A 24133-nucleotide genomic window follows, 5' to 3' on the forward strand; every position below is an offset into this window, starting at 1 on the left:
TTTCTTCCAAGTCACTTTTGTAGATTTTCTTTTGAAGGCTCTCATTATAACTGTTATTCTGAACAAGATATTTTTTTTCCAGTTTGAACTTCATTTGTTCATGTGCCCTTGTAATTTTTTATATAGGTAAAAAGCTCTAATTTCCATTAAACAATTCATCTATTAAATATTTTGAATGGTATGAAAAGGTTCTGCATTGCTCTACACAATTTATCAAATAATTATTTTGACTGATGTAAACAGCTCTGTATTCCTTTGAAACACTCACCTAATAGTTCATTCCGTTTACTACAGTAATATCCTTCTTCATGTTCATTTTTGTTATTGTGATAATTACATATTGTCACCCATAAATTCCGTCTGATGGGATGGTTAATCTGCCAGTGGCAGAATCGTACTATTTCTTTTACCTATAAAAGAAAATAAAAAAATACATACATATACTTGTATTGGTTAACATTATAATACAGTGAGTTTTGTAGCATCACTTCTCTAAGCTGTGTTCTTTCTGTCCTTCCTTATTTACACAAAACTTAAACACGCATCATATGCTTGATTTTTTATACGATATTTAGTTTTCTCTCTATAAGTATTACAAAGCCAACTTTGGGGTTATCATTAGGTTTACCTTTCATGAAAAAAAAGGAAAAAAGAAAGATTATAATAAAAATCTATCTTTTAACCAGTATGATATACACCTAGCCATTACACTGAAAGAAAAGATACTACAACTATACAAAAAGATACATTAGTTACATAAAAAGATACCACAACTACACAAAAAGATACATTAGTTACATAAAAAGATACTACAACTACATAAACAATACTATAGCTACATATAAAGATACTACAACTACAAAAAAAGATACATCAGTTACATAACTTTTACACTACAACTACACAAAAAGGTATATCAGTTACATAAAAAGATACTACAACTACATAAACAATACTATAGCTACATATAAAGATACTACAACTAAATAAAAAGATATAGCTATATAAAAATATAGCACATGTAATAAAGACACTACAGCTGCATAAATAGGTTACTACAAGTAGACAAAAATATATTAGTTACATAAAAAAGATATTACAACTAGATAAAAGATACTACTCTACATAAAGAATACTACAACTGCACAAAAAGATATTACAATTACATAAAAAGATACTACAGCTACATAAAGATATTACATCTACATAAAAAAGATACTACAAGTTTATAAAGATACTACAACTACATAAAATACTACAGTTACATAAGGATACTAGAACTACAGCTACATAAAAAGACACTACACTACAAAAATGATACTACAACTACACAAAAAGATATTACAGATACATAAAAGATACTGCATCTATGTAAAACAATACTACAGCTACATGTACATAAAAAGATACTGCAGTTACATGAAAAGATATTACAACTACATAAAAAATACTACAGCTACATAAGAAAATATTACAGCTAAATAAAGATACTACAATTATATAAAATGATATTACAGCTATATAAAAAGATATTAAAGTTACCTAAAAATATATTACAGTTATATAAAGATACTTCAGCTACATAAAGATAATACAACTTGATAAAGATATACTACAGCTATATAGATACTACAACTAGATAAAAATATACTATAGCTATATAAAGATACTACAACTACATAAGATACAGTTACTTAAAGATATTACAGCTACATAAAAGATACTACAGCAACATAAAATATACCTGAGCTATATAAAGAAACTAAACTACATAACAAGAAATTACATATACATAAAAGATACTACATCTACATAACAAGATACAACTACATAAAAAGATATTACAACTAGATAAAAATATACTACAGATACATGAAGATACAACAACTACATAACAAGAAATTACATCTACATAAAAAGATACTATAGCTACATAAAAAGGTATTACAACTAAATAAAGATACTACAATTGCATAAAATATTACAGCTACATAAAAAGATATTACAGTTACATAAATATACTACATCTACTTAAAGATACTACAACTACATAAATACGTACTACAGCTACATAGGATACAGTTACTTAAAGATACTACAGCTGCATAAAAAGATATTATAGCTACATAAAAGATACTACAGCAACATAAAAATTCACTTGGGCTATATAAAGATACTACAACTACATAAGAAAACAATGCTACTTGAAGATATTACATCTAATGATACTGCAGCTGCATAAAAAGATATCACAGCTACATAAAAATACACAGCTACTTAAAGATACTATATCTAAAGGTACTATAACTACACAAACAGGTATTACAGCTTAATAAAAAATACAACTACATAAAAATATATTACAACTAAATAAAGATACTATAGCTACACAAAAATATACTACAATACATAAAAAGATACAACAACTACATAAAAAGATATTAAATTCAAGCTTTATAGTTTCATTACTGAACTTGAGTTAAGTACAGTAAGAGTTAAAATCTCATTCTTAATATTAAAATTAAATAATTATAATTTTACAAAGACATAAAACAATTTCAAAATGTTTGCAGTAAACATTTCACAAACCTACAGTACATAATACAAGAATTAAATATCTCAAACACTTGAATACCTATCAGAATCAATCTGTCACATGAAACCTTTGAAAAGGGCAGTAAAAACCACACAAGCATTTTACAGACAGTCTTAACAGTATCACACATGACATGAACAGTTCACAAAAGAATCAAAACAATATAATACTTGTTGATTATGTTCTTCCTTTAAAAGCCTTTCTAGCTCCTGGATGGTGTCAGTTAAATACTTAGATTTCGATGGCGTCAGTGGTTGAACTTTTGGAAGGTCTCTTTTGTTAACATGCTCTCTGAAAACATCATTACCAGATAATTCTTCCATCTTTACTCCTGTATAAAGATTTCATTAGTTCTGTGTACTACTAACAAAAGACAAGTATTTTTACTCAATAAACTTTTTGAATATCAAATAGCATACAATCACATTGTCATAAACTTGAAGGATGCATTTTAAATAATTCCAAAAATACATTATAGAAATGAAATGCAGATCACACATTTGAATCCATGAAATGGTACATAGTTTATGGAATAATTTTAATATTTTTGTGTAATTCAATTTAAAACAACCTCAAAAGTATACAAAATTACAGAAACAGATTAATTTCTTATAAGTATTTTAGTAAAATTATTAAAAAAGGTGAAAAACATGTTTCAACTTTGCAGTTTTTAAAATCTTGTATATTTGAAAATATTATATGTAAAAAAGAAATTACAGTATCTTTGAAATAATCATTCAAATAGCCTTAAACAAAACAAATAACACGAACAAATAAAGAAATCACACCACTATTTAGTGCTTTAATCTATTTAATAATTTGTTAGGTTTAAATTTTAGACAATGAAAATTCTGATTGGTTAAAATGTAACTGCCTAATTTTCATTAAATGCTTCTAATCCCTGTTAGGATGGCATTGAAATTGCTAGCTCCTAAATACCATGTCATTAAACATTTACAGTAGTCAATCACTACACAATCACATGCTTACTAGTGATCTCGAGCTACTTTAATTTTCCATCAGTAGCAGGTAATAAAATGTCCTGGAGAATATCCTTTACCTTTGAAAAACATAATGTTGAAAATGACTTTCCTACCTATTATAATTATTATTTTTCTAAAAAAAAGGTTGTGTATACATATATATATATATTACAACTCTTAACAACTTCTTTCCCACAAATAACTTAATTGCCTTTTGTTTAGGGCAGTTGGCAAAAGCAATCATATAGGATGCATTTATTAAACAGCAGAGACCTGATATGATGATCCTCAGACAAGCAACATAACTAGCATGTCAGACCCTACCTCTTAACTGGAGGTTAAGTTTTTAAAATTGAGACTCATACCTAAAATAAAAATTACAAAACCAGAATAGTTCATGTAAATATACTATTTTATTTACATCTTCATTAATTACAAAAATTAACTGGTAAAGTCTAACTTGCATATCCAATGCTACCCACATCCCTAGTGTAATATTCAATAAGCATTTACAGCTTGTCTTCATGTAATACCATTTCAATAAATGAAACAGAAATTCACTACTTTGATGCCAACCCTATCATAAGTAGTGTATATGAAGTTTAAAATTTGTCAAGTTATAGGTATTTATTTAGGTCTTAAGTTACTTTTAAATGTAAATTGAATTTGAAATTAAGTTTAAATAACATGCATAAAATCAATGTTTTTGTTTGTGTTACTTTCGGCCCTTTACGAATATATCTGTTTGAGTATGTTTAAAAATTTGCAAATTAAGACTGTAACAATATAAGCGTATTTTAGCTTCCAGTTCCTCCTCTCCATGTACAATATTCACAAACTTGTCGAAACTCCGATTGACTTCATTAAAAGTTAGACTTAACGCGAGGCTTTCAACTTTTGATTTGTAATTAATTACAATAAAAGCACTCTTTGTTAATGACAAAACGTTCACATCTAGATCAAATAAAAATGAAAATAATTAATAACAAATTACCAGAGTAACACACATTATTGTTTACAATCTCAACCAAAAACGCCTTTCCACAATTTAACTAAAGCGACATCTTATGAAGAAATCAAATTGAAAAACAATATCAACGATTTTGTTAAAACTTGAACAGATCGTTAATAACATATATATATATATATATATATATAAAATATATTAGCATGTAACATTAAATTATTTTAACACCTTTATATCAGTATCAAAACCAAATCAAAGGAATAAACAAACACTTGGGACATAAGGTTTTTATTACTAACCCAAAGACTAGAGGGAAGGCAGCTAGTCATCACCACCCACCGCGAACTCCTGGGCTACTCTTTTACCAACGAATAGTGGGATTGGTCGTCAAATTATACACCCCTACGGCTGGGAGGGCGAGCATGTTTAGCGCGACAGGGATGCAAACCCGCGACCCTCAGATTATGAGTCGCACGCCTTAATATGTTGAGCATGCTTCAGATTCTTACCTATGATTGTTCAAAGGGCCACTATTTTATCTACGAATTTTGGGATTGAACGTCACATCATTACACCTCCGCGCATGAAAGGGCGAGGATGTTTGGTGTGATGGGGATTCGAACCCTCGCCCCTCATATTTCGATTTAGGCACCCTGACTACCTGACGATGCTCGACTTGAAATAATTGAAAGACACGTTTGCTTTTCCTGCATTAAATTATGGTATAATTATACTTGAACGTTTCTTTTCCATGAATAAAAACTATACTTTGCTAAGTAAATACAATTATTTTTTTTATTGTATAAATTATATTTATATTGCTTGTTGAAGTTGTATTTTTCCACTATCATGTTTGGTTGACACGATTATGAAACTTAACCTTGAAAGTTATTTTTATATGCACAGGAGAGCCTCCACATACAAAAAAGACGAACAACTTTTTGTATCATATTTTAACAAGAAAACAAAACATATTTTATACCCTTTGTTTAAAAAAAATGAACCGAGATAGCAGGTTATTCTCCAAAACTACAGGGTGGCCCGTAAGTCCCTACCCATCCATATGTTATTATGTTATATTCAATCACGCATGTATTATAAATTTGTTTCTTTTTTCAGAGAAATATCTACGATGTAAGCCAATTTACACTTGAAGAGCGTATTGTGACAAGTACGTAGGTACATGAGTGCAAAAATACTGGTGACACCACACAGGCACACGGGAAACATGGGATATATGAATGGGTAGAAACTCACGGGCCACCCTGTAGTGTGACCTTCAAATGTTGTTACATCTCCTGATCCTTGGCATAAAATTAGTTTAGCTTCACATGAACTGCAATTAAATATGTTGTGTACTAAATTCTTGACCCGTTTCATCGGGCACATAATAACAGTGCCATCTATAACATTTGTGATTATTTCAGACCATTAAATTTAGCTGAAGAAACTACGTCATTTCTTGAAATGTCGCAAAAACAACTTGTAAGTATACATTTTATGAAGATCTAAAGACCTGTATAGTTTCTATATGCCTAAGATACTAATGAAACCTACAATATTATCGTATTGTTAAGTATTTTAACATTATATTGTTACATCAACGTTTACCATTAGTAATCTCATCACGCAAACAAACTCAACTATATGTATACCACAACTGGTGACAACTGTAGTCGAAATACTGCTTTTATTTTAAGTAGAAACAAACATACATATAGTCTAATAGTGCAAGCAAGTACAATACAAAATGGTATTTACGTTTTAACGCTTAATATTTTGGATATCACCATGCTACACTTGCCCAAAAACTTAAGAACAAACAAAACAAAAAGACTAATTAACTTGCAACGCAAAAAAAAAAAAAAAATTACCAAAAGTCTATAACATACTTCAAAATAAAACGAATCTCTAATCACTCAACTTCTAACTGGAAACCGGATGTATACTAACAAAAAATAGTTTGTCTGTTTGTTTGAGAACAAACACATATTAGGTAGAGAGTTGTGTCCACCGCAGAGAATCGCACCACGAATGCCCCATCGTGGAACTGAGGAAACAGACATTCCAATTAGACGAAACGAGAAACGGTAGTGTTTAATCGGAGCATGGTGAAACCAGACACTTTTTAAGTAGAATGTATTTGTGCTATAAATAATTTAGGCCCAGCATGGTCAGGTGGTTAAGGCACTCGATTCGTAATCTGAGAGTCGTGGTGGGGGCGTTATAATGTGACAGTCAATCCCACTATTCGTTAGTAAAAGAATAGCTCAAGAGTTGACGGTGGGTGGTGATTATTAGCTTCCTTCCCTCCAGTCTTACACTACTGAGTTAGGAACAGCTAGCGCAGACAGCCCTTGTGTAGCTTTGCGCAAAATTCCAAACAAACCAAACTATAAATAATATATAAATATTATTAATTTCTAGCGGTTTATTAGAAAACAAATGTGTAATACTCATATTTAAAAAGTAAGTAGATATTCTAGACTAGTAAATAAATATACACCTAGTAGCTGAACAAATGTTAATCACAACAATTACAATATACTGAAATATGTTTATGCTGGAGGCCTGGCATGGCCTAGCGCGAAAGGCGTGCGACTCGTAATCCGAGGGTCGCGGGTTCGCGCCCGCGTCGCGCCAAACATGCTCGCCCTCCCAGCCGTGGGGACGTTATAATGTGACTGTCAATCCCACTATTCGTTGGTAAAAGAGTAGCCCAAGAGTTGGCAGTGGGTGGTGATGACTAGCTGCCTTCCCTCTAGTCTTACACTGCTAAATTAGGGACGGCTAGCACAGATAGCCCTCGAGAAGCTTTGTGCGAAATTTAAAAACAAAACAAACAAACAATGTTTATGCTGCAGTGGTTAAAAGAAAAAGGAAAATGTTTATTGCGGTGGTTACAAAAAAAAAGGAAGATGTTTATTGCCATGGTTATAAGAAACAGCAAACAGAAACCATCAGAATAAAAGAGAAAATTATTAGAGACAAATGTAGCAATAATGTCCCCACTTTTATTTCGTAGTTTATACAAATAGATACACTATATTCACTGTTTCTAAGTTTCAAAGAAAACTTTATTATTAAAGCTACGTTATAAAATACTCTTGGTGTCAAATTTTGCTATTATTACTTCTTTGCCAACTATAAGATAAGATAATGTATTGTTCAGGTGCGAAACATTTTACACAGTAGTCAAATATGATTACAATTAATTATATTTGTCATGTGACATTAGCATTAAGCCTAATAAATCTTTCAGAGTGAATTTCTTTATCTAATTACTTTCGGCTTCCTAGACTGGCAATATGCTCACTTTAAGGGCGGTAGGTCACAGAGAAACTTGTACAAGAGATATATTTCACTTGTATATAACTCTTTCAAATGATCATTGGTGTAGGTAACCAAAACATTGTAGATACTGCATTAAGACTGTTAGTTTCTCTCTGTGTATTTTTCTCAAATAGCAAAGACAAGTCGTGCTATCTGCTGTATCCACCAACGAAAGTCGAGCCCCTGATTTTAGCTTGGTAAATCCGAATACTTACAGCTACCCACCCTGAGCCCTGTTAGCCTGACTTAAAAGAATGATTTGTGGTAACTGTTCCTTTGAATAGTGCTCTTCATTGAAAGCCTTTTCTTCAACCGAGCAGATGGAACATAAATCTTCCACAATAAATAAAAACGAATATACTACTGGGAAACACATACTGGTTTATTTGTTTATTTGACAAATATACAACTGTGAAAAAATTAAAAATTTTATTCGTTTACTTATGTAAGCCTACCAGTATAATTACAGACACGTATACTACTGTGAAAAGATATACAGTTTTAATTGTTTACTTATGTAAACCTACCAGTACAATTAATGACACATATACAACTGTGAAAAGATGTACAGTTTTATTTGTTTACTTATTTAAACCTACCAGTACAAATAAAGACACGTATATTACTGTGAAAAGATATACAGTTTTAATTGTTTACTTATGTAAACCTAGCAGTATATTAAAAGACACATATACAAGCGTGAAAAGATGGACAGTTTTATTTCATTCCTTATGTAAACCTTCCAGTACAGTTAAAGACACATATTCAACAGTTAAAAGATGTAGAGTTTTAATTCTTTACTTATGTAAACCTACCATTACAGTTAAAGACACATATACAACTGTAAAGAAATATACAGTTTTATTTGTTCACTCATGTAAACATAACAGTACAGAAAAAGATAAATACACAAGTATGAAAAAATACAGTTTAATTTGTTTACTTATACAAACCTAGCAGTACAGTTAAAGACACGTATACAACTGTGAAAAAATGTACAGATTCATTCGTTTACACATGTAAGCCTACCAGTATCGTCAAAGACACATATACAAGTGTGAGAAGACATACAGTTTTATTTGTTCAGTAATGTAAACCTACCAGTACAAGTAAAACCACTTATAGAACTGTAAAAAAATATACAGTTTTATTTGTTTACAAATGTAAATATACCAGTACAATTAAAGACACATATTCAACTGTGAAAAAATATATAGTTTTCTTTGTTTACTTATGAAAACCTTCCAGTACAGTTAAAGACACATATCCAACAGTAAAAAGATGTAGAGTGTTTATTCTTTACTTATGTAAATCTACCATTATAGTCAAAGACACGAACACTACTGTGAAAAGATATACAATTTTATTTCTTTACGTATATAAAACTATCAGTACAGTTAAAAACACATATACAACTGTAAAGAAATATACAGATTTATTTGTTCACTCATGTAAACATAACAGTAGAGAAAAAGATAAATATACAAGTGTGAAAAAATACAGTTTAATTTGTTTACTTTTATGAACCTAGCAGTACAGTTAAATATACATATACAAGTGTGAAAACTATACAGTTTTATTCGTTTACTCATGCAAGCCTACCAGTATAATTAAAGACACGTATACTACTGTGAAAAGATATACATTTTTATTTGTTACCTTATGTAAACCCACCAGTACAATTAAAGACACATATTCAACTGTGAAATAATGTACAGTTTTATTTGTTTGCTTATGTAAACCTACCAGTACAGTTAAAGACACATATACAACTGTGAAAAGATCTACAGTTTTATTTGTTTACTTATGTAAACCTACCAGTCCAGTTAAAGACACGTATACAACTGTGAAAAGATGTAAAGTTTTATTTGTTTACTTATGTAAACCTACCAGTATAGTTAGACTCATATTGAACTGTGAAAAGATGTACGATTTCATTTGTTTATTTATGTAAATCTACCAGAACAATTAAAGACACGTATACAACTGTGAAAAACAATAAAGTTTTATTCGTTTACTTATGTAAACCTACCAGTACAGTTAAAGACATATATACAACCGTGAAAAGATGTAAAGTTTTATTCGTTTATTCATGTAAGTTTACAAGTATAATTAAATACACGAATACTACTGTCAAAAGCTATACAGCTTTATTTGTTTTCGTATGTAAACCAACCAGTATTGTTAAAGACACGTAAGCAACTCTGGAATGATATACATTTTTATTTGTTTCCTTATGTAAACCCACCAGTACAGTTAAAGACACATATACAACCGTGAAAAGATGTAAAGTTTTATTCGTTTATTCATGTAAGTTTACAAGTATAATTAAATACACGTATACTACTGTCAAAAGCTATACAGCTTTATTTGTTTTCGTATGTAAACCAACCAGTATTGTTAAAGACACGTAAGCAACTCTGGAATGATATACATTTTTATTTGTTTCCTTATGTAAACCCACCAGTACAGTTAAAGACACATATTCAACTGTAAAAAGGTGTACAGTTTTATTTGTTTACTTATGTAAACCTTTCAGTACAGTTAAAGACACATATGCAACTGTGAAAAAATATACAGTTTTCTTCGTTTATTTATGCAAGCCTACCAGTATAGTTAAAGACACGTATACAAGTGTGAGAATATGTACAGTTTTATTTGTTTACTTATGTAAATTTACCAGTGTAGTAAAAGGCAAATATACAACAGTGAAAAGATAAACAGTTTTATTCGTTTACTCATGTAAACCTTTCAGTACAGTTAAAGACATATATACAACAGTGAAAAGATGTACAGTTTTATTCGTTTACTTATGTAAACCTACCAGAACAGTTGAAGACACATATACAAGTGTGAAAAGATGTACATTTGTATTTGTTTATTTATGTAAACCTACAAGTACAGTTAAAGATACATATACAACTGTGAAAAACAATACAGTTTTATTTGTTTACCTATGTAAACGTACCAGTACAGTTAAAGACATATATACAACTGTGAAAAAATGTACAGTTTTATTCGTTTACTTATGTAAACGTACCAGTACAGTTAAAGACACAGAAAGAACTGTGAAAAGATGTACAGATTAATTCGTTTACTCATGTAAACCTACCAATATAGTTAGACACATATTCACAACTGTGAAAAGATCTACAGTTTTATTTGTTTACTTATGTAAACCTACCAGTACAGTTAAAGACATATATACTACTGTGGAAAGATGTACAGTTTTATTTCTTTACTTATGTAAACCTATCAGTCCAGTTAAATATACGTATACAACTGTGAAAAGATGTACAGATTTATTCGTTTACTCATGTAAGCCTAACAGTATCGTTAAAGACACGTATACTACAGTGAAAAGACAAACAGTTTTATTTGTTTACTTTTGTAAACCTATCAGTCCAGTTAAAGATACGTATACAACTGTGAAAAAATACCGTTTTACTTGTTTACTTATGTAAACCTGCCAATATAGTAAAAGGAAAATATACAACTGCGAAAAAATATACAGTTTTATTTGTTTACTTATGTAAACCTTTCAGTACAGTAAAAGACACGTATACAACTGTGAAAAGATGTACAGTTTTATTTGTTTACTTATGTAAACCTACCAGTATAGTTAGACTCATTTTCAACTGTGAAAAGATGTACGATTTCATTTGTTTATTTATGTAAATCTACCAGAACAATTAAAGACACGTATACAACTGTGAAAAACAATAAAGTTTTATTCGTTTACTTATGTAAACCTACCAGTACAGTTAAAGACATATATACAACCGTGAAAAGATGTAAAGATTTATTCGTTTATTCATGTAAGTTTACAAGTATAATTAAATACACGTATACTACTGTCAAAAGCTATACACCTTTTGTTTATAGTATAGTAAAAGGAAAATATACAACTGTGAAGAGATATACAGTTTTATTTGTTTACTTATGTAAACCTTTCAGAAAAGTTAAAGACATATATACTACTGTGGAAAGATGTACAATTTTATTTGTTTACTTATGTAAACCTACCAGTGTAGTTAGACACATATTCAACAGTGAAAAGATGTACAGTTTCATTTGTTTATTTATGTAAACCTTTCAGTGCAGTTAAAGACATATATACTACTGTAGAGAGATGTACAGTTTTATTTCTTTACTGATGTAAACATATCAGTCCAGTTAAAGATACGTATACAAGTGTGAAAAGATGTACAGATTTATTCGTTTACTCATGTAAACCTATCAGTATCGTTAAAGACACGTATACTACAGTGAAAAGACATGCAGTTTTATTTGTTTACTTTTGTAAACCAACCACTACAGTTAAAGACACGTATAGAACTGTGAAAAGATGTACAGTTTCATTTGTTTATTTATGTAAACCTACCAGTACAGTTAAAGACACATGTACAACTGTGAAAAAATGTACAGTTCTATTTGTTTACTTATATAAACCTAGCAGTATATTAAAAGACACATATACAAGCGTGAAAAGATGGACAGTTTTATTTGTTTACTTGTGTAAACCTTCCAGTACAGTTAAAGACACATATCCAACAGTAAAAAGATGTAGAGTTTTAATTCTTTACTTATGTAAACCTACCATTACAGTTAAAGACACGTACATTACTGTGAAAAGACATACAATTTTATTTCTTTACTGATGTAAAACTATCAGTACAGTTAAAGACACATATACAACTGTAAAGAAATATACAGTTTTATTTGTTCACTCATGTAAACATAACAGTACAGTTAAAGACATATATACAACCGTGAAAAGATGTACAGTTTTATTTGTTTACTTATGTAAACCTAGCAGTATACTTAAACACACATACACAACTGAGAAAAAATATACAGGTTGATTTGTTTATTTATGTAAACTACCAGTACAGTTAAAAACATATATACAACTGAGAAAAGTATACAGTTTTATTTGTTTACTTATGTAAACCTTTCGGTACAGTTAAAGACATATATACTACTGTGGAGAGATGCAGTTAAAAACATATATACAACTGAGAAAAAGTATACAGTTTTATTTGTTTACTTATGTAAACCTTTCGGTACAGTTAAAGACATATATACTACTGTGGAGAGATGCACAGTTTTATTTCTTTACTTATGTAAACCTATCAGTCCAGTTAAAGATACGTATACAACTCTAAAAAGATGTACGGATTTATTCGTTTTCTCATGTAAACCTACCATAATAGTTAGACACATATTCAACTGTGAACAGATGTACAGATTAATTCGTTTACTCATGTAAACCTACCAGTACAGTTAAAGACACATATACAACTGTGAAAAAATATAGTTTTATTTGTTTCCCTATGTAAACCTACCAATAGAGTTAGAAACATATACAACTGTCAAAAGCTATACAGTTTTATTCGTTTACTTATGTTAACCTACCAGTACAGTTAAAGACACAGAAACAACTGTGAAAAGATGTATAGTTTTATTTGTTTACTTATGTAAACCTGCCAGTATAGTAAAAGGCAAATATACAACTGTGAAAAGATGTACATTTTTATATGTTTATTTATGTAAACCTACCAGTACAGTTAGAGATACATATACAACTGTGAAAAACAATACAGTTTTATTTGTTTACTTATGTAAACCTGCCAGTATAGTAAAAGGCAAACATAACATTATGAAAAGGTGTACAGTTTTATTTGTTTACTTATTTAAACCTTTCAGTCCAGTTAAAGATACGTAGACAAGTGTGAAAAGATGTAAAGATTTATTCGTTTACTCATGTAAGCCTAACAGTATCGTTAAAGACACGTATACAACTGTGAAAAACAATACAGTTTTATTTGGTTACTGATGTAAACCTGCCAATACAGTTAAAGACACATATTTATGTAAACCTCCCAGTGTAGCTAAAGACACGTAAACAAGTATGAAAAGATATAGTTTTTATTTGTTTACTTGTGTAAATTTTCCAGTATAGTTAAAGACACATATACAGCTGTGAAAAGATACGCTCTTGTAGTTGTTCACTTATGTAAACATGCCTGTTGAAACACACCCTTCTTGTCCTAGTTTGCAGTTTTTCGGATTCCACAGTACGTTGCTTAAGGTTGCTTACCACTAAGACTGACACTGTACAGTTCCTCCTGTAACATGAATGGAATCATTTGTTTTCTTTATATAAAAGTGATTCGTCAGTTTCCTATTTCACTGTGCTTGAAAATAACTCTCTTAGGACGAATGTTTAACAGTTTTCACTTGTATGTTGAAGAGTTTGGCAGTTTAATATGTATATATAAAACGGGTGGTATGAATAGAGAAAATTTTAGGTGAAGGAGCGAACAACCTGAACCTGACGATGATTGAAGAAGGTCGAAACGTTGTTTCTTCCTCTACATACAATTTTCTCTATCCTTACCAGCCGTTTTTACATATATATTTTTCTCTGCAAGTGGGTTTTCTCGTCATCACGGATTATTATCACAGTTTGATAGTTTATTTCCTCTACAAGGAGATAACTCTTAAACAGGATGAAAATATCTTGGATTTATTTTGAATATTTATATGTTACTGTTTTATTTCTGAAAGTTGGCTTACCACTTTATTAAGGAATTCCGAATGAGAAAATTTTCTTACAGAGAATATAACGAAGTAGCTTGAATGAACATAATTCTTTCACAATAGTTTTGTAGTTTTCTCTTGAAGCATAAATTAGGGAAGGCTAGAGCAGATATCTCTCATTTAGCTTTCGTGAAATTTACAACAAACAATTTCTTACTGACGCTGGCATATTGCGAAAAAAAACTTTCATAAATTCCCATCATGCATCGCTTGTAAACAATCAAATGATCTATTCGTCTTTCATTTTACATACAGTTGTATGTACGAATATTTTGATAAATTTGGGTATTATTAAGAGATAATTGGTAATTTGATATTTTCCACAGTAAAAATAAAGTCACTTTATAAAAAAGCAAAGAGCTTGACATGGCTAGGTGGTTAAGGTACTCGACTCGTAATCTGAGGGTCGTGGGTTCAAATATCCGTCACACCAAAATTGCTCGTTCTTTCAGCCGTAATGAAGTTATAATGTGAGAGTCAATCCCACTATTCGTTGGTAGAAGAGTAGCCCACGAGTTGGCGGTGGGTGGTGATGAGTAGTTGCCTTCCCTCTAGTCTTACACTCCTAAATTAGGGACGGCTAGCGCAGATAGCCCTCGAAGCTTTGCGCAAATTCAAAACAAACCAAACAAAGAACAATATTCGTGCTGAAGAGAAACACGAAGTAAAATAGTATTCTCAAGACGGCTGGTGTTGGTATTAAACTTTATTTAAAATAAAGTACAGAATAACGTTTCCGCCTTCTTGGGTCATCTTCAGGTCGAAACGTTTTTCTGTACTTTATCCTAATTAAAGTTTTAATACCCATTGCAGCTGTCTTGAGAATAGAAAGAATGATATTCTTTAGGAGTAATCTAAACGACCTCGATAAACGTAACTCCACCAGATACAGTTTTCAGTCTAAAGCTGGTTATATACCCTCGACCCCATGCAGGCTCTGTTTTTCTGAGAGGGTATACGTATATATAGCGCAGACTCAGTATTCTAATGCATTTATTACAAACGTCAGATACCACTTCAGATGTCTATGAAAAGTGGAATGATTGGGACTTCAGAAGGAAATGAAACCGATGTTATCATCGTAGGAGCCGGACTGAGTGGTTCGTAATTATGTGTTTATTTTAGTTATATTTTCACTTCAGTTCTGACACTATAAAATTATAATGTGACTGCACACAAAATGATTTATGTTCTGCGTACTATAAAATTTTTTTGTTTTCACATTCATAACCAAATGTTAAGTAACGACAGTGATATTTCCAAACGTTTTTGTTATGATATATAAGGAGTAGAAAAACTGTTCATATTAACAGAGGGAAACAATTACAAGATTATTTTCATATACTAAAAACTGCAAATGTTTGTTTAAAAATAAAGTTGTTGTTTTTTTTAAAAACTAACTTTAATTGACTTTCTTTCTTTATTCAATTGGAGCAGTCAGATCTGTGAGAGGCTTAGAGAACAGTTTACTTTATATGACAGATGATTAATTGTAATTCAATACTAAAGGAAGGCCTAACCCCATGATTGGTGTTATATAACTCATACTTTTATAGTTATAATTAGACTGAAATTATTTGCTTAGTTTCCTCGGTGGAGAAGTGAAATACCATCACACGTGATACTGTGTCACCCAACCTTTTAACTCGCCGCGTGTAAATTAGAACAGGGTGGAAGTTGTAAAGTTGAACACTATCAAGAAAAAACTTTCGCCACTGATTTACTATTAGAAGTTACAAAAAGTGTGTAATGATATTTCTCGACAAAATTTTAATCACCATTTTATACAACTCTAATAATAATTTGATATTAGTATAACTGAATTGAGGTATAAATATATAGCAAGTACATTGGTAGAGTCCGATAGTCGCGGGTTCGAATCCCCGTCACACCAAACATGCTCACCCTTTCAGCCGTGGGGGTATTATAATGTGATGATCAATCCCACTATTCGTTGGTAAAAGAATAGCCCAAGAGTTGGCGTAGGGTGGTAATGACTAGCTGCCTTTCCTCTAGTCTTACGCTGCAAAATTAGGGACAGCTAGCGCAGATAGCCTTCGAGTAGCTTTGCGCGAAATTCAAAACAAAACAAACCATTAGCAGAGTATCAAACAATAATATACAAAAATTACAAGTAGTAATCAAGAAGCTACGATATCGCTGTTCTTTTCAGTTAGACCACCAGGTGGCCATGGCGCTCGATTCGTAATCTGAAGGTCGCGGAATGGTCTTATATAAATGTTCCTGTATATTTATTTTGTCTGGAAGTTCCTGTCGTTTCTTTCAGGAAAAAATAAAGCTTTGTATTCACACTAACGTAAACGTTAAATTTATATGAGGTAGAAGTTGTCTTTGCAATAGCAATGTCAAATCTGTAAGTTCATGCCGGAAATGGACAAATTTTTCGATATAGACGCCCCCAGTGGCGCAGCGGCATATCTGTGGACTTACAACGCTATAATTCGAATTTCAATACCCATCGTGGGCAGGGCTCATCGCTCATTGCGTTGCTTTGTGCTTCAAACAAACAAACCGATAAAGACAACTAAAAGCAATTAAAAATCGTTAAACTTATAACTTGCTCTACAAAAATTGTTATTTATTTAATCCAATGTAGAAAATGCAATTTCCAACGTGTGAATCCAACCAAAACACAACAACATGCGGGAACGTTTTATAAACCACAATTCAACAAACAAAGAACTTTCGGTCACAAAACACTAACATCCTGGACATTCTATTGAAGACATTAAACTGATGGGTATAGAGACAAATTTTACATCTAACAGAAACATAGAAATGAAAGAAGCTAACTGGATAGCACTATTAAATAGTGTAACGCTTTCTGGCTAATAAGAGTTGGAGTGGATTAAAAGGTAAGCCTGGCCGGCTTCAATTTGCTTTCGCTTGGTGTACGATATTCATTTGAATAGACCCTCCATCCCTTTTACCTCACCAGAAATTTAGACTTAAGTCCGTTCATGAACAAGATATCTTGTCGACACTAGATCGAGCAGAATAACACTATTAAAACTATATAAACTCCTTATAACTTTCACTCAAAAGGTCTTATTTATGAATACTGCAAACATTTTGTTTAAATATACAGTCACTGCCTTGGCCCATCGGACCTGACTCATAACAATTAGTACTCGTTACAGTTTACGTACTAGTAACTTCTAATATATTAAGTGTATCTTCTTGTTTGTTTGTTTTTGGAATTTCGCACAAAGCTACTCGAGGGCTATCTGTGCTAGCCGTCCCTAATTTAGCTGTGTAAGACTAAAGGGAAGGCAGCTAGTCATCACCACCCACCGCCAACTCTTGGGCTACTCTTTTTACCAACGAATAGTGGGATTGACTGTAACATTATAACACCCCCACAGCTGAAAGGGCAAGCACGTTTGGTGTGACGGGTATTCGAACCCACGACCCTCAGATTACGAAGCGCACGCCTTAACGCGCTAGGCCATGCCAGGCCCGAGTGTATCTTCACAAAATTTAGTAGACTTTTAGTAAACATTACAAGGCTTTTTCACATGACAATTCAGATTTGTTAATGAAATACTTTTATTAATATTTGTTTATGAAATTGTCGACTCTTTTTAACTAGTACGAGAGCAAAGTGATCTTTATTTTGAAATTAAAAATACTTTTGTCTCAAAAATATCATATTTCACTTACATAACCACTAGAATAGCTTAAATGAAAATGTAACTTTTTTTTTCTGTTATTACGTTTATTACTTGAATCTTCTGTCTGTAGAAAACTCATCAAATATAATGAAAAGAAAAATTGTAAAATTAGAAATAATGCCCCTTAGACATGTGTCCAGACTAAGCAAAATGTTTTTTAATTTGGGAATTATGGGAAATGCCATAAAATAGTTCCTTGTAGTTCCTGTGACATTTTTGTGTATATAATCAGCATACGGTAAAATTCAAGTTCTATAGAATAGGTAGCGGTAAAACATTTCTTAATTGTTAAAATTACTTTATGTGGGATTGCTCAACTTTAATGAGACTTATTCAGTCAAGATTATGTTTGTAATATACAAAGTGTTAACTCAGTGTTTATAAATTAATTTCTTGTTTATCAATTTTTCAGGGCTCTCAGCAGCAAAACTTCTTACAGAAAAAGGGTTAAATGTGGTTGTATTGGAAGCACGTGATCGTGTGGGTGGCCGAACTTTTACCGTCAGAGTAGGGCCTTTTATTTGTCTCTTATTTACAAATAAAATGAATTAAATTTTGATTTGTACTGTGTAAATCGTTTACTATAAGATCATCCAGATAACTAATCTAAAAAGTGATGAAAAATGATAACCAATGACATTTTGAAATGTGAATGTGGTACATTTTCAAGCTACTCTTTAAAAGCATGGCTGATGCCATTTGTTATAAATAATTATGAAATTTCATCACAAACTACGTGCATTCCATAATATTGAGAAGTGTTATCCACAATATTATTTTAAAATGCTAACTTATAAAGGGGAGAATAGATTTTAAACTTAGAAACAAGATAGGAAGTGAACATTTGATCCCCACCAGAAAACAACAAAACAAACATATCACAACATGGAGTCAAAATAGGTATTTATAACATGAGAAAATAGTATTTGTGTCAATATCTATGCATACTAGCTTTATAATGTTTTAAGTTCTAAAGCCGTGTATATAGTTTTGAGGCAGCTGGCAGGATTTTCTCTTAGCGAAATTTTGTACACTGTACAAGGTATGAAACGTGTTAATTAATATTTATAAATTGATTGTGTATTATTAATATACCTTTTCTCTCTCTATTTTTTGATGGAGGTTGGTCTTGACACCTTCTGTCACCATCTTCCACTGTGTCGACTCTGGACTCTGATGGACCATCTCTGCTACATAATTTATCTGAAACTAAATATTTTCTAAATAAAATATGCAGCTACACAATTTCCGCCTCACTTTCGCTTAGTATCGCCATAATTTTCATCATTTCTTGGTCACCCTTGTAGTCGGCTTTAAAGATGGTTACTGCATAAGCAGTATCTATAAAATTCGCAACCGAAAATCATATGACTTATGATCCAATTCTCGAAACTGAGTTTTTCAAACTGTGGTTTAAGTATTTCTACTGTAAGAGACAGGCTAGACGTTTGTGTAAGGTTTTATGCAGCTGTGTTTAATGCGACCGAAAAACGAGCGCGTTGTACAAGAAAAATAAAATAAAAAAGGTCCTATCAGCAGTGTCGTATTCTAAAGGGCAGGGACCCTATACATATATAAATAACATCAATCCAATTCCAAAAATAGTAATTAATCGCTATGATAGATATATTAGGCCTACCATATAAACATTACATCCAACGCCTGCACGCATGTATGTACGAATGCATGAGGCTCCATATACACCACACTTTTGAGAATCAACAGTTACATAGCCGGTTTTTTGATAGGTTGCCAAATAAACTTAGTACTCTACATAATGTGCAATGATGCGTTTAGATTATTGCCCAAGTTTTATTACAATACTCACAGCCATTGCTGCTGTAGGCTGGAGGAACAGTATTAAACTAGAGGGTTTTTTGATAAAGTGCATATATTCACTATGAAGCGTCAATCATATAAAGCTTTTAAAGAAGACGAAATACTGTCTGTCGTTATCGACGAGAAATAACATTCTTCATATGTTTATCAGGTTTCATCAAAATACGGTTATTTTTTACCAAATTATAGAGCAACATGATGTGAAAAATCGGTCTTCATGTTAATAGATAAGAAGTTTTATTTTCGTTACTTTGATTCTGCATAACTAATCGCTTCTAAGTTGAGTTATAGTTCAAATGTACACCGACTTTTGTCCAAACTTATTCAGGCGTTGTGGAGAAATCCATATGACATACACAAACGTGGTGAGAACATAATCTCCGTCACTTCAGGTGTCGGGGGAATGATAAAAAGTAATTGGGCCCCATACATTTATTTCTCTTGTGGGTAATTCTTTGTTTTGTCAACCCTCTGCCACCTGCAGCAACGCTAAACTTATGCCACTGTTTGGATGTATTTATATATCTACATGCAATTACTGAGTATTTTTTTCGTAGGGCAAACTCGTTGGAGAATTAAATAACAGAGTAAAGAAATATTTAAAATCACCATCCCACGTTTTCAAGCAGATAAGTAAAACTTCTCGTGTCTTTTCTAAGAAAGACGTATTTCTTCATAACTGAGAGTCAAATATATTTGTTTGTTTTGGAATTTCGCACAAAGCTACTCGAGGGCTATCTGTGCTAGCCATCCCTAATTTAGCAGTGTAAGACTAGAGGGAAGGCTGCTAGTCATCACCACCCACCGCCAACTCTTGGGCTACTCTTTTACCAACGAAAAGTGGGATTGACTGTCACATTATAACGCCCCCACGGCTGGGAGGGCGAGCATGTTTGGCGCCACGCGGGCTCGAACCCGCGACCCTCAGATTACGAGCCGCGCGCCTTACGCGCTTGGCCATGCCGGGCCGAGTCAAATATAAATAAAATAATCCACATTTATTCAAATAAGCCTATTATTACGCATGTGTAATTGCATCATGTGACTTTCTTCTGCTTGAGAAGTAGTAGGGTAGGCCAAGCGAATGGTAATAAAACGTTGTTTTTAACATTAATTATGTTTTTAAATACTCAAGTTTTTACCCATACAGTGTTTTTAGTATTAACAGTATTATTGGTATCAAACATTTAAACACCTTATCACCAGTGTACCTCGTGTATTATTACTAATAATATTGACATCATTTACAGTGAAATTTGGAAAATATTCATCTGGTAATTCTCAACATCGAGTTCAAAATGACAAGGATGGGAATTACTCCATTTTCATTATTTTCATAAAGTACGTTCTGATCTTTACTTTATAAAATCATTGAACTGTATATGCCGTTATAACTTCGTTGTAAGTAACAATACTGTAAAACTGGAACCTGTAAGCTACTGAATGTAAATAATGTCTTTATAACAGTTTGTGATAGTTATCATATTTGGATATTTACTGTTAAAATCATCCTTTTTAATTTTCTCTCTGCTATTACCAAGAATGATATTGTAGAATGGGTTGACTTGGGAGGCGCCTATGTTGGTCCAACCCAAAACCACATTCTTCGACTGGCTAAAGAATTGGGAGTTCAGACCTATAAAGTGTTTTCTGACCTGAAAAGCATACAGTACAGCAAAGTAAGTAAATTTATTCATATATCTGATTGTGGTATATTTACGGTTAGGGCTTTGTTATATGTATTTTGCACAAGGTACTCTCAAAAGAATTTTAAAACATTATTGTTTTTTACAGATGGCACTATTTTACGTATCAAAACATTCCTTTTTTTAAAAAAAAAAAATGGATAATTAGATATGTATTGTATTTTAGCCAAAGAGTTTTTAACAGTTAGTGTTATCTTTGATTAAAAACTTCTTGAAAGTTTATATTTTGAGAAAGTATATGAGATACGCTATAATTTCAGTATTGTCTCACTGGTACTCACATGAAGCTATTTTAATTTTCATCTGCCCTCTAAGCACTACTAAAATATTTCCTCACCAGTTACTCCAGTTGACAGTGAGATTTAGATCTTTGTAAACATGGGAGAGTCAGGTTTGCCTGGACATATTTCTCCCCCCTACATTTGTTAATTTATAGTAGAATGTTATTTTAATTATAATATGACAAGGATCAGAGATCACGCCAGTGGTCATGTGCAGGTATGGTAATCAAGAAAATATTTGATGTGTGTGTGTTTTCTTATAGCAAAGCCACATTGGTCTATCTGCTGAGCCCACCGATGGGAATCGAATCGCTGATTTTAACATTGTAAATCCGAAGGCATACCACTGTACTAGCGTGGGGTAAAATATTTGATAATAGGAACCCCTTTTCTCATTGTTTGGTATTTCTTACGTCACACCCACCGTGAACAGTTCCAATTTTATTTCACATATTTGTCATTAGCAGTGGTGCAGTGCTAAATAAAGAAGTGTTTTGTTTTTTTTAAATTTCGCTCATAGGGCCATGTGTACTAGCCGTCCCTAATTTATTAGTATAAGACTAGAGGGAAGGCAGCTAGTCATCACCACCCACCACCAACTCTTGGGCTACTTTTTTACCAAGGAATAGTGGGATTGACCATAACATTATAACGCCCCCACGGCTGAAAGAGTAAGTGCGACCGGGATTCGAACCTGTGACCCTTGGCTTATGAGTGAAACGCCTTAACCCACCTGGCCATGCAGAGCCATAAAGAAATGAGGGAACATGTTTTGAAAGTGTTACTATGGTTAGAATTTATTTCGTCACTAATACATAAAAACGCATATTTCAGAAATAGTACCTGCAAATTGTAATGACAATTGAAATACACATTTGAAAATGTTACGATAAAGAAATAATTTTTCTCTCACATTGAACTTTTGAATTCCTGGATAGCTTATTAACAGAACTTCCAAGCTTGGTCCATAGTGAGTTCCTTGGAGTTGGCTACTTTTGTTTGTGTATTAGTTACTAAAAGATGTTACCTAAAATATTGGCCTGGCATGACCAGGTGGTTAGGCACTCAACTAGCTTGACTGGTTGGAGGTTTGTTGCTGCTATTAAAGGAGTTGGGGCACTTTTCCAGACTGCTACATCGTCAGCAAATTGTGATGCAAAACCTAATTTTAGGTCTGACAGTGGCATATTACTCACATACATGATAAAAAATATCGGGATAACTAACCCTCTTTGTGGGACTCCTGCCTCGAGTGAAAAGGACCCTGAGTAAGCCCCATTCACATCTACTTTGCACATTCTGTTTTCCAGAAAGTTGGACAGCCAGCGAATAATTCCCTGGGGTAAAGTTATTTCCTGTAATCTGTGACGCAAACCATTATGCCACACTGTGTCAAAAGCTTTCTCAATGTCGAGAAAGCAAGCTGCAGTGCATTCATTTTTATTGAAACTGTCTGTAATTGATTCTGTTAGTCTAATCACGTGGTCTGTAGTTTGTGTGTATTTTCGAAATCCGTTTTGAATTTCGGGTAATTTTGAGTTTACTTCTAAGTATATGGAAAGACGATTACTAATTATTCTTTCTAAAATTTTGCCGATACAACTGGTTAAGCTAATTGAGCGGTAGTTGTTTGGTTTATTCGTTAGCTTTCCTTCTTTCTGGAACATTGATATTATTGCTTCCTTCCAAGAAACAGGGATATATCCAGCGGGTAGTGATAGGTTAAATAAGGCTGTTAGGTTCTCATATAATCTTTAAATGCCGTGTTTTAGGAGGATAGCTTGGATATCATTTTCTTCAGGAGCTTTGTTTTTTGTGTTTTTGATAGCTGTTTCTACTTCCGTTACTGTGATATCTTTCATTAGTTGATGAGTGCTCCAGTCTGTTGTTTTCTCTGATTGTAATAATGGGAATATAGGTGTGTATACGTTTTTGTTGTGATCAGTGAAGTTATTGACTGTATTATAGAAGTATCTGTTCATGTATGGTTCATGATGTGTTTTGAACGTGTTTTTTAAAGATCTCAGCTTTTTCTATGCTAGTGTACGCTGTTTCTCAATCTAGTTCAAGTGGTGGGTATTTTGTGTTCGTTGTTCCTGTATTCGTAAATCTTTTTAAGTGTGTCCA

General features: G+C 32.2%; 2 protein-coding genes and 1 pseudogene across 4 annotated transcripts in view; 1 reads left to right on the top strand and 2 right to left on the bottom strand.

Annotated features, from left to right (window-relative positions):
- The window catches only part of LOC143253553 (fatty acid CoA ligase Acsl3-like), a 168098-nt pseudogene that overhangs the window by 72322 nt on the left and 71643 nt on the right, over window positions 1-24133 (bottom strand). The gene's annotated exons all lie outside the window — the stretch shown is intronic.
- The window catches only part of LOC143253554 (GTPase-activating protein skywalker-like), a 33201-nt gene that overhangs the window by 6020 nt on the left and 3048 nt on the right, over window positions 1-24133 (bottom strand). For both annotated transcript variants that reach the window (XM_076507617.1, XM_076507616.1), the window contains exons 2-3: window positions 2767-2927; window positions 269-410 (exon numbers count right to left, since the gene is read on the bottom strand). In XM_076507617.1, coding sequence (XP_076363732.1) covers window positions 269-410; window positions 2767-2927 — 303 coding nt within the window. The remainder of the gene's footprint in view (window positions 1-268; window positions 411-2766; window positions 2928-24133) is intronic.
- LOC143254451 (amine oxidase [flavin-containing] A-like) lies at window positions 5849-22248 on the top strand. The gene is made up of 5 exons (XM_076509636.1): window positions 5849-6031; window positions 15495-15585; window positions 18593-18687; window positions 21561-21729; window positions 22193-22248. Exons 1-5 carry the CDS (start codon window positions 6014-6016, stop codon window positions 22246-22248), a joined length of 429 nt encoding a protein of 142 aa, XP_076365751.1. The 5' UTR covers window positions 5849-6013.

This window comes from Tachypleus tridentatus, chromosome 6 (genome assembly GCF_004210375.1).
Source record: "Tachypleus tridentatus isolate NWPU-2018 chromosome 6, ASM421037v1, whole genome shotgun sequence".
Lineage (NCBI taxonomy): Eukaryota > Metazoa > Arthropoda > Merostomata > Xiphosura > Limulidae > Tachypleus > Tachypleus tridentatus.